This window comes from Malaclemys terrapin, chromosome 8, assembly GCF_027887155.1.
Source record: "Malaclemys terrapin pileata isolate rMalTer1 chromosome 8, rMalTer1.hap1, whole genome shotgun sequence".
NCBI lineage: Eukaryota > Metazoa > Chordata > Testudines > Emydidae > Malaclemys > Malaclemys terrapin.
Window position 1 is genome coordinate 109170310 of NC_071512.1, and position 12567 is coordinate 109182876.

General features: G+C 43.7%; 1 protein-coding gene across 11 annotated transcripts in view; it reads right to left on the reverse strand.

Moving 5' to 3' along the window:
* ST3GAL3 (ST3 beta-galactoside alpha-2,3-sialyltransferase 3) overlaps positions 1-12567 on the reverse strand; it is a 382649-nt gene that overhangs the window by 245540 nt on the left and 124542 nt on the right. For 9 of the 11 annotated variants that reach the window (XM_054038595.1, XM_054038593.1, XM_054038592.1 and 6 more), the window contains one exon: positions 11600-11647. The exons of the other annotated variants lie outside the window; for them this stretch is intronic. In XM_054038595.1, coding sequence (XP_053894570.1) covers positions 11600-11647 — 48 coding nt within the window. The remainder of the gene's footprint in view (positions 1-11599; positions 11648-12567) is intronic. 11 annotated transcript variants of the gene reach the window in all.

Below are 12567 nucleotides of genomic sequence, written 5' to 3' on the forward strand. Positions count from 1 at the left end.
CAATAAAATAGTCAATCAAATTAAAAGGTGGCAAATTCAAAACTGAAAAAAGGAAATTCTTTTTCATACAATGTGTAATTAAACTGTGGAACTCATTGCCACACAGAGGCCAAGAATTTAAGACTCAAAAGGGATTGTATGGATAACAAAAATATCCAGAGTTGTTACAATTAAAGATAAAGATTGGCAGGGATATTAAACCTCGTGTTTCAGGTCTTAAGCCAATCTCTAATTACTGGAGATCAGGTTGAGGCCTACTGTGGGGGGCAGTTTATTTCACAACCTCCTACAGAGGAAGATGTAAACACCCTGCAGAAGCATCTGGTACTGGCCATGGTCAGAGACAGGATACTAGACTAGATGGACCTCTGGGAATTCCTGTTTCTACCAATGGCTATTTATAAACCTAACCTTTACTAACAGTGAGGAACGATAGTCCAGCAGTTAGGGCACCAGCCAAGGACTGAGAGTCCTGAGTTGAAGTCTCCGCTTTGCCACAGATTCCCCGGGTGGCCTTGGGCAAGTCACTTTGCTTTGCTGTGCCTCAGTTCCCTATCTGAAAAACAAGGACAACACCACTGCCTTAATTCCCAGGGGTGGTGTGAGGATAAAATACATTAAAAGATTATGAGGCACTCAGAGATAAGTACCTGTGATAGCTATTTGATGTCAGAAACTTGGTGCTGTCTGTTCTGCTATAGAAGTTCATTTTACAGGCCTTCTGAGGTGCAAACTTCATTCAAACACAGTTCAGAGTCAACCCTTACTGTTCAGCACAACACTGAAAAGCAAGACTCCAGTACCACAAGACTTCTTTGTTCAGGCTCCACTGAACAAACAGGCACACAATGATACGCTATGTCCACACAGTACATATACATTCATCCACTTTTAATTTTAAGATGATTTTTATTTTACTTTGCTTTGTTTTTAACCTGCCTTTATGATATTGTGCAATTGCACAAGCACACTGGTGAGTGGAGGCTGAGGCCTTATAATTACTATGCAGAATCAAGCACAATGGGGGCACTAAAGCAATACATGATCGCATGTTTGGAAATCTGAGCGCATAACGCAGGCTTAGGGCTTGTCGACACTGTGCTGCAGTGTGGACTACAGAGGTCTGAACTGCACAGTACACCAGAGTGATGCACTCTGACTGCCCTGTGTGGAGACACGCACCAGGTACCTTTTAGTTTGCATGAGCAGTGTCCATACAGGGCAGCTGGAGTGCAACACACTGTTGTGCTGTGCAACTCACACCCCCATAGTCCATACAGTATTCTTATTTTAAATTACGCTTAACATATTGTTCATACAAAATCAGGTCTCCAGTCACTACACATTATATACTCAGGTGGTAAAACAGGAGAGCCATTAAAAAAAAAAAAAAATTAATGGAGATATCCCATCTCCTAGAACTGGAAGGGACCTTGAAAGGTCATCAAGTCCAGCCCCCTGCCTTCACTAGCAGGACCAAGTACTGATTTTGCCCCAGATCCCCAAGTGGCCCCCTCAAGGATTGAACTCACAACCCTGGGTTTAGCAGGCCAATGCTCAAACCACTGAGCTATCCCTCCCCCATTCTCAAAGTACTACAGAACATACTTCGTAGCCTTAACAGACCCTAAGATCTATCTAGAATCTTCTACTACACCTACCGCTACAGCATCTCAGTGCATTTGTAAGATGAAAAGAGGAACCAGGTCCTTCTCTTTAGACAGCTCTCACTATCATCTTTTTGTGTGGAAAACACAGCCTGATCCTAACTCATAGTTACAGTATTTCCCTCAGAGAGCAATGCCCCTCAGATTTCTCTGTTTGCTTTACTACATTTGCATTGTCTATAGTGTCTGATGCCACTCTGGTGTAGACAACAGGATTTCCCATTAATTCCAAGGCATTGTGGCTATATCATTCATTACAACAGGAGTGATGTATGAAATAACAGGCCAAAAAAGAAGATATTAAATTAAACAAACAAATAAAAAGATTCTTACAATGGGTTCACTGGCAGAACAGTCTGAGAGAGAATCTGGAAAAGGGTTTTCCCTCTCAGCCACAGGGGAAATACACTAAAGAAGCGAAGAGTCCTGTGGCACCTTATAGACTAACAGACGTATTGGAGCACGAGCTTTCGTGGGTGAATATCTACTTCTTCGGATGTATCCGGAGAAGGACTCTTTGCTTCTTTTACAGATCCAGACTAACCCGGCTACCCCTTTGATACTAAAGAAGCAGTATGCTGAGAGATAGATGTAACTGAACAGACCTGGTGACTACATTCTCACTCATGCTAGGAAATTATAGACCACAGCTGACAAAGAATGGCAGAGGAACGTGGGGAAGCCCAGAATTGAATGAACATGGGAAATAAATTTCCTCCAACCCCAGAAGACCATGAGGTCTCCTCAGGTCAGAAATAAAACACATTTATATACTGTAGGGAAGACTGGAGTTGAATCAGAACCTAATAGCTGTCAACAATTTAATAATAAAAGTATAACAGGGATTATAAAAACAGAAGTACAGCCAAGCATAGCAATTTCTATAACTGATGCAAATCTTGTGCCAAGTTAAATGCTGGCACAAATATGGACCTTTCTCCCCAGCATCCAACAGTAATCCAGCTGCTGGTCTGTGAGTGGGAAGCGCTTAGTCTAATCTCTGTAAACTGTGAACAGACCACCCAAACAGACCGGCCCAGGACATGAAGGATTAAACCAAATACAAGTTTTCAAATTTGCGTTTTACAGCGATAGCAACACAGATATATAGAAACACAGTGGGCCAAATTGTTCACTGGTGTGAACTCAACTGAAGTCAATATATCAGGGATGAATTTGGCTCACCGTATTTTTGGCCTCCCACTACGAGCCTGATTTTGAAACATTTACCCACAAATAATCACACCAGAAGGCACAAGTGCTACTCCTTCAACATCTACTTGATAACTGTGAATAGAATGATTTGTGCCACAAAAATCGAGAAAGAATTGCTGCTTGTTTGCAGATCAGGGCCTCCGTATGGAATTACAGTTTTAAACTTCTTTTACAGCGTGGTGGAAAAGCAAGTCCAATTTCATTTGTTATTTTAAATTTTATTGATTGTTAGCGGAATTAAGCTGGACATCTCAGGAGACTGAAGTCCTCTAGTAGTAGTAGTTCTCCCCAACTATGTGTCAACCCTGTCCTGGTGCAGTTCAATCTCTATCAAGACTGAGAAGACTATTCAGAGGGAGGAGCAGGAAGGACTGCAAGCGGATAGGCTAAGGGTCACTATAAATATGAATCAGCGAGGAAGAGGAATAATTGGGTTATGGAAGGGGAAAACAAAGGGTTAAATAACTTCAATATTTAACATAGGTCCAGATTAAAGAAAGGTAATATTGAAAGTGTTGGGGGAAGCAGGGACTCGAATTGATTCATTTTTCTACTGCTTAGATTGCAATCTCGGTGGTGCAGGAACCTGTTTAAAGCTATAAAAGCATGTAGCATGATTTGGAAGGTTATATAAATAATTAAACACAAAAAGTGTTTTTAAAAAAACCCATTAAGATTGCAAAACCAAGCAGTCAAAGGTTAGGAAATGCCATAATTAAGGTGGTCTGGTCTACTTACCCCAGGCCCAGGCTTTTGGCCCAGTTCCAGTCCTACACCCCGAGCTCCTACTCATCTGCCCCACGCTGCTCCTCTGCCCAATCTGCTCCCTTTGCATTCAAGTCAGGCACTGCCTGAGTACCAACAGAAGACTGTCCCCCTGGGCTCCGTTCCTGCACCCACAGCAGTCAGGAGCAGGAATGGCAAAGGAAGTCCTGCTCAGCCCCTGGAACCCTAGTCTGGAGCATGCCCACTACATGGAGAAACCTGGGGAATTTAGCTGTCAAGTTCTAACAAGTCTGTACTGGTCATGCGTGAACTGAGATTTTTCAAAGACTTACAAAACTTGGCCAAATGTTGGCATTCATTTCTAACTGGCGCAGCAAAAGGCACATCCCTGATACCATGCTGACAATCCCCCTTTACAAAATTTCACATTCTGACTCCAAAGTACGGGAGGTAATAGAATGTCTCTCAAATAAACAGTTATAAGTTCATTTTAAAAACATGGACAAAACAATGTATTTTTCCCAAATCTTGTTCTCAGAAATGGCTGAATCTTTTTTCTGAAACTTTCCCAAAATTTCAGCCTGAGACACACAGCTAGCATAGGAAATTTCAATCCATACAGTTCAAATTTGGCACAGTCACAAGCAACTGAAAACGGGATCTGATAATAAGAAGTGTTGGGCAACCTTAAGCGTAGAAAGCAATTACCAACTCAGCCTATAATAATCACCATTTAGTGTCTATTAAAATTGCCAATAATTGTGCCAGCTAATGTGGATAAATATCCAATACCCTGAGACCAATACTTCATTTTCCACAGATTACATCAGACGGCAATGATTTTTGAACTCAACCAACACAGCTGCAACTCAAACCTGTGAGCTTAAGGAGAAAGGCTCCATATCCTATCACCAATCCCCTGAGAATACTGGTAACACCAGAAATCATGAGACTACTATTTATTGCTCCAAATTTGGCAGCAAACGCAAGTAATATCCCTTAATTTGCTTTTCCCTGTAATCCCTGATCTGGTGGCCCCCAAGACATCTGCCCCAGCTTTATATCCTGTAGAAAGCAATATACTAGAGAGGTCGTCTTCATTAGACAAAGTGATTACATAATTCATCCCCAACCAGAAAGAAGAGCAAGTGAGCAATGATTTGAGAAGCAGTCGCCAATACCACTCCACGGATGATCTATCAGAAGAGGTGTCTCTAGTAGCAGTCATGACTAAGGCTACATTTATGTTGCGGGTGAAATCCGTGACTTCTAGAGACCTCCGTTACATTCTCTGCTTCAGCCCCAGGGGCTGCGGGACTCGGGAGTTGGCAGCCAGAGGGGCCCTGGCAGGGATCCGGCAACAGGAGGCCTCCTGCAAGGTTCCAGCAACGGGTGACAGCCTCGTGCCGGAGGAGGGGGATGCCTCAGGCGAGCAGCTGGGGGTGTCCCATTTTCTTCTTGTAAAATATGGTCACCCTGGGTGGAGCCCCTCTATCTATCAGCTTCCAGTTGCCGTGGGCAGAGGGGGAGCCCCACAGCTCCAAGCCACCACGTTGGCAGGGAAAACCATGGAGCCACAAAAGCAAAAATCACAGACAGGTCACGGCTTCTGTGAATTTTTGTTTATTGCCCATGACCTGTCTATGACTTTTACTAAAAATAACCATGACAAAAGCCTTAGTCATGACCCTGCCCTCAAAATAGGTGCAAGTTTCACTAGTTCAGAGAATGAGACAACTGATGTCATTCCAAACCCAATGTTTTAGTAATAATAAAAGGCTGAGAGGTTCCAGTTTTCGTAATAAAGTGAATGGAATGTGTAAATCTTGAGAGTTTTTTCCTTTCCTAATAAATTACAGTAACTTCCATGGACAGGAAAATCTGTTAGTCTGGTTTAGACTGAATTCAGGGAATGAATTCCAATATGAAAGTGAAAGATTTCACCCCATGAACTGCATATGCCCTTTATTCTCCCAAGAAGTTATCTGCTTAAATCCATTCACATTCTTTGCTAAATAAACTGTTATTTCACTCAATGCCACGTGTCCACTTGCGTAAATACAGTTAATGATCCCTTAGTGAATCTTTCAAGAGAATATGTTTCTCCATTTTAGAAGTTGTATCATATTTCCTAGTAAAAATCAAAGATAATATTAATAAAAAAGTAATGTGCATGAGCTCTCAGTGACCTACAGGGGAGGCTGACAATCTGCAGAGATACCAAAGACAAAGAAAAATGACATTGAAGTTTTATTATTGTAAGATCCATTATAAACCAATTCTCAAGATTTCCGAATGGATACCCTCACAGCTGAACGTTCAACAGGAGTGGTGAGGGAACAGACAGGGATACTGTGTATGTTGGTCAAGTCATGGAAAGACTGTCTACCCCAGACAACCAGCACATGAAAGTCACTGGCAAAAATCCACCATCTCCCATTTACTCTATAGTCAGATAAATAAAATAGGAAGTAAGTCCCATTAATAAAAGATTAACAAAAAGGGAAAGCAGTTCTGCAGAATAAGTAAATATAAACCACCAAAATCCACTGTACTAAACAAAACCCTCTTACCCACCAAATTAACCGTATGTGTGCCTTAGGGAATAAAGAGAAGGCTGCTGCTGCAAAAGAAAGTGCTATATGTCCTCCCACCCCGGCCACAGCCCCTTCAGTTATTTGGACGTAGAGAGAGAAACACCTTCCAGCTTTTCCCAAAGAAAAGAATCAGGGTCCAGGATTTAAGTAGAAGGATCTATGGATACCAATACAACCCCAAACATGCAACGGCTAAGCAGTCAGTGCTTGATCAGAGGGGTCCATCCAAAATTTGTCCTTTGGATCCCAGACTCTCTTTCTGCCACTTAGCTCTGTACTGCTTTCTGTGTCATACTTTTCTTTACAGTACATTTTGGGTGGGATTTTCACAAGCACCTAAAGCCCCATGGGTCTTTTGCTCTTAAATCACTCATGCATTTTTGAAAACCACTCTTTATATTCATCAGTCCACACTACTTCCCAGAAGAGAAGGGTCAGATTAGAAACCAACAGATTAAGGTTACCTTAAAATATGTGGGAGGCTCAAAACCTGTATACTATTTAAATTGCTTGAACAAAGCTGCTTAAACCAGCCAACAGCTTAAACCAGCTGCTATTACGACAAAGGTACTGCTGGGACCAAACCAGACATGCCAAACCCATGGGGGAAAAAAACACAAAAATTGGACTTGTTTTTGGCTTAATTGGCTTGTGAGTTGCTTGTTGGCTAGTTTTTGGCTTGTAGCTTTGTTTGACTTGTAGCTTGTTGCTTCTTTTTTTTGATTGGCTCCTGGCAAGCAGTGGCAAGGGGCAAGCAGGGGCAGAGAGCACAGGGGGCCCACCACAGTCCCAGACTGCATGCCGGGGGAATCTAGTCACAGCGTGTGGGAGTTCTTAGGGACTGGCTTGTTTTGGCCTTGCTTTGAAATGGGATTAGCTTGATTTTTGGCTTATTGTGAAAGTCGGGGTGCTTATTTACCGCATGAAAGTTGGCAACTGTGGATCAAACCTCAGGTTCTGACAGGTGCACAGATACGATTTACACACAGGCATATATGTATCAAAACTCTTATCACTTTCAATCTGTATGTTAGCAAGATGGTGAGTAAAGCTCAATCTATAGCTTCCAGCAGTCAATGCACCTTTATCCTCCCCAGGCCTGGAGCACAGCAATTAATCTGCTTGCTCTCAGACAGAAAAAAAACCCCAACAACCTCTTGGACAAAATTAGTGGAGATATAAATTTGATTTTTAAGCTCTAAGTGGGTGTAGCCAGCATCTGAATGTAAAACAAAGCAACTATAAAAAAGCACTTAGCATCCATTCCAGGTGAATGAGATCCGGGCCCCACTCAAACTCCCTCTCTACTTTGAAGTCCCCAGAGTTCAGAACACGGGTTATTATCATGTCTGGCCCCAACTAAACAGCTGGTCCAGACAATACACCCAGGACTAAAGCACGAACCTTCCCTTGCTGCTCAAGATCTTATCTGTGATGCATGGGCCAGAGAACCCCAGAAACATCCAGCCCCAGCTATCAGACAAGATCATGATGTGGCCTCAGGGACCCCCTTTATTTAGGGCCATATGTCTTTTTACACTTCTAAACCTCACTCCTTCATCTCTCAGCACATCAGCTAGCCACAGGCTCCATGCCAATGCTATTCTGTGAATCAATCACAGCTAGGTGCTCAGTGACCGCCGGACAATCCTTCTGCACATTTCACCGCATTATCCTGACTACCCCCTGACCTCCACCTGCTGAAGAGTTAATAGTGCAGCAGTCTTTCGGCTCCCCTGAAAGTTGAGAATTGCACATAAGCAGAACAGTAAATACAAAACCAAGATGAAGTCTTACAGTCAATTCAAAAAATTATTCTGGCCATGGAAAGACGTGAATTAGTGGTTATAGTTGAGCACTTCTAAAAGGTTAAACGAAGTACCCAGTCTGCCCATTTGTAAATAGTGTTACCAGATTTGCCCATTACTTTGGGGTATGGTCATTTATTAGGGTTACTCTTCGGGGGGGGGGGGGGGGGGAGTTCTGTAATTCTGCTTGTGTCACTTGTGTTCCCATATGGAGCTCTACTTCTCCCTTCTGCAAGTTCCCTCCCAATGGAGCTGTCCTGCAGGACCTAGGCTCCCTAGGGCTGGATTCTTCCAGCCCCAGAATCAGACAAACACACACACACCCATTAACAGAGTGCGTCTAAGAGGACCGAGTTAATCAGCACTACCAAGCTTACCCCTTATGTCCCTCAACTCAGCAGGCTGGGTCAAGCAGCACTTCCAAGCTGTCACCCTTGTCCAGAGGGGTTTAGGTGAGTCTTCCACCGCCTTTTCATTGCTGTTTGTAAGTCTTGCTTCTGATGGGCTTTGGTTCAAGCAGAAGCTGGGGCGAGGGGGGTAGGTCTTTCATGAGTCAGACAGGCTGAACACTGCGCCCTGGTTCCCCAAGAACACAGAGCTGATAGGGAATAATAGAAAGTTTCCTTGTGCTTGTTTAAAATATGAAATCCTAGGAATGATGATGTGATTGATTAAACTTTTTTTTTTAAATACTCAACTTTTCCCCCCTTTTATACCCCGACCTGAAACAACACCTACTCGGAATGGCTGGGCCTGGTGCAGCTATAGGTTCTTTCTGGGCACTGCCAGTTCCTGGGTTCACAGCAAGGTGTGATGGGATGGACGGCGGAAGAACAAGAGTCACAGTTTTTCTCTCTCTCCTTCCTGTTTAACAAGGAAAGCTATCCCTCAGTGGGCAGAGACCACACACAGACTGATGTCTCAATTCTCAGCATGAGCTAAAATTTGCAGTATAATAAATCCAAGGGTTTTACTACAAGGCCAATTTAGCACACAGATCTCTGGAAAACCTATTCTCTTGGGCATTTCTCAGCCCCTCTCTCCTGAGTAGCAGGTTGCTTCATAATAAGAAGGGAGAAATTGGATTTTGTTAGGGGAGATGGAGTTACAGAAGGGTGTTTTACTGACTCCAACTGCTCTCCCTGAGATGTCAGAGGACAGGGACTTGTCTCTTCAAATAGTCCCAGCGAGCCAGCCTGCTTACAACTAGCCTTGTTCCCCACCCCTCACAAAAACACGACTTCAGAGACACTGATCAAGAGAATTTGTTTTTTCATGAATAAATTAAATTTCTAATTATTTATCGTCTCTCAAATTGTAACACCCCATTCCGGTGATAATGCTCCTATTTTTACCATTCATAGAAAACTGGCACATAGAAAGATAATATTGTAACGCCACATTGATGAGTAACCGGTCAGGATTCTGTAAAGGTATGCCAAACTCAAATTATCCATGGAATTAGCGGTAAGTAGCTAAGCAAAGATTCAGGGGAAACCAAGATCGAATTATGCCCCTCTGAATTCACCCAGATATTTCATATACTTTTAATCTTTTCCATTCTTGCCCACTTCTGAGGATTAAAGAAACTGTCCTTTAGTACAAGAGAAAACTCTGCACAGTAGTTAGTGTGGCAGGGGTTGGGGGAGGGGTTAATGCAAAGCACCAAGACGACTGGCGTCATTTCCATTCTGCACGCAGTGCCAGCAACCCTAAGCTGTTCCTGAATCAGATCATGCACTCTTGACAGATCAGAGAATGATGAAAGAACATCAGAATGCATTTCAGGCTTAATGACACCAAGGCCGGGATAACTCTGAGTTCTCTGCACAAGCGTCACTATAGTGCCAGGCAGCAGGCTCTGTTTGATACGCATACAGGCAGAAGACTAGTACCATGCTGGAAGGCAGCAAACTATTCCTACCAACCTGGGAGGAAAGAGTATTGGACAAAAGAAATCCAGGAGCACATTTTGTTTTTGAAAAGGAAAGGGAATCAGGTCAGACTTTTAGCAGGTATAAAAGGACATGTTGTGTTAAACTTGCTGGGCCCAGGGCCCAAGCCCCACCACCTGGGGCCAAAGCCAAAGGGCTTCAGCCCTGGGCAGCGGGGCTTAGGTTACAGGCCCCCCGGGGGCTGAAGCCCTTGGGTTTCAGCTTTGGCCCACCCCCGCCCGGGGCGATGGGGCTCAGGCTTCGGTTCCCCCTCCTGGGGTCATGTAGCAATTTTTTTTATTTTTTTTTTGGTCAGAAGGGGGTCGCAGTGCAATGAAGTTTGAGAACCCCTGCGTAGGTACTTTACACACACAACTATAAACTGTGTCAAGTGAATTTTATCCAATGTTGTGGCTACTCTATAGAAATGTCTACCTCAGTGCAGTGTGCCTTAACTACAGACCATGTTGTGCTGCAGACAGCCAAGCTAATATTCACTAGTTCCCTGAAGCAGCCCAAGCACAAAAGACCCTTTCAATTTTGCTTTTTGCTTCAATTTAATTATGTGATGGCCAGTAATACACATGGTCATACTCAGAGGGCAACAGGAATGTGATCATCCAGACGCTTCCCTTGGGTTCATTAACTCTGCTTAGCTCTGCAGAAAACAACATCACAGCCCTGCTTGAGAAACTATAGAAATTCCCCTCCTCCCTCCTCAGAGCATTCCTCCTCACCCTTCCCTCACATAATTCAATTGCACGTCCAGCTGAGAACCTCTCCTGGCAGAATGAAACCGTTGTTCCCGTCAGTGGGCAACATCAATTCAACGTCTTTCACACTAGCAACTGGGCCATTAACCTCACTGGGTGCGCCCAGCTCTTCTGCCTGACTGACTTCACATCTACAGCAGCGAGCTCACAGCACAGCGGTGCCAGCTGCACTGCTGCAAGTTTGCTCAGATAGCCACTCGATGCGGACAGGAGAGAGCTCTCCATCGACATCATTAAACCACCCCCACGAGCAGCGGTAGCTATGTTGGCAGGAGAGCGTCTCCTGCAGACATCGGGCTGTACACACTGGTGCTTCTGTCAGTGTAACTTATGTCACTCAGAAGGTGTTTTTGTCACACCCTGAGCGACGTAAGTTATACCCACAAAAGTACTAGTGTGGACATGGCCTGAGTATTGGAAGTGGTTTCACGTTTTAGGGCTGGCCTATACTAGAAAATTAGATCAACCCATCTACGCCCCTCAGGCATGTGAAAAATCCACACCCCTGAGCGACGTAGTTAAGCCAACCTAAGTCACCGTGTAGACAGGCCTCTCAGGGAGGTGGATTACCTGAACTGAGGGGAGAACTCCTTTCATCGGCATAGGTAGCATCTACACTGAAGCACTAAAGCAATGCAGCTGTGCCATTGTAGCATTTCAAATGTAGACAAGACCTCATGCCACAGTAAGTCCCTTAACATTTCCAGTGCTCATAACAAAGGGATATTTTTAGCCAGTTTGGTTAGACAGCCAATTTTCAATGTAATTCTGCGCCAAGATCTGACTCATTGTTATCTGCCTCCCAACATGGCTACCAAGTCTAATTAAATAAAAGCCTTTTTGTGAGGGAGATAGAGGGGGAAGAAGGGGATGTTGTACCTGAGCCTACTGTACGTCCAACGGAGTCAAAGGAAAGAACCACTGAATCTGTAACACAAGAGTACAAGTTCATTTTCCCCTTTTAAAAAAATCCATGAATTGTTTACAAGAGGCTTCTCTTTCCTCTCCCCATTTATCATGTAGAGGCTGCATACTCTACGTTTTAATGTGCATATGAATCAATCCATACCTTCAGAGTACGTTTAGGTGTACTGGGGCAGGAACCACATGCCATCTGGCAAATATGGGCAAATACACCACAGTCCGGCATCTATGGCCTACAGATGTCACTCTGAGCGATACCCCCATTGCCATTACAAGGCAGAGAACTACATATCACTGCAATGTGTTTCTTGCATTTTTCTTTCGTTTTAAGGAGGTAATCCCCCTTGCTATGTTCCATCAGGAGGAACATGAACCTCTTCACCAGTCAGGTACGCATGCCCACTGTTCCCCAGTGTTACAGACGATAACAGGCATCTAGCAAAAGAGGGTGCTGTTTGAAGTTAGAGAATCTCAGATGGTGATTAGCTGACGAAAAAGAAATGATTTATACATGTGAAACCTGACCGACAGGTACACTTACGTGTTCAGCATGGGATTTATTTATTTGTTTAGCTGTGTAGCGCAGCAAAAGTCTAATGCTTGGAGCACCCAGAGGATTCACATGTGTTGAAAAGTGGAAGAAGCTTCAGCTTGCTATCTACATCATACAAAAAAAGGATTTGAATGCTGATCCTGTTTGGGCCAGGGACTGTCTCTTTCTGTGCATGCCTGCATTTGCTGACAGCACTCACAAAATGTAGACACAGCCAGAATTCACATTATTTAAAACAAATCATGAATAGTTAATAATAATGCCCCATTGCTGGGGGATGTTGTTGAGGTATAAAATAATTTTACTTTATTTCTAGTCTGAATTTGTCTAGCTCCAATTCCCAGCCACTGGATCTCGTTAGACCTCTGTT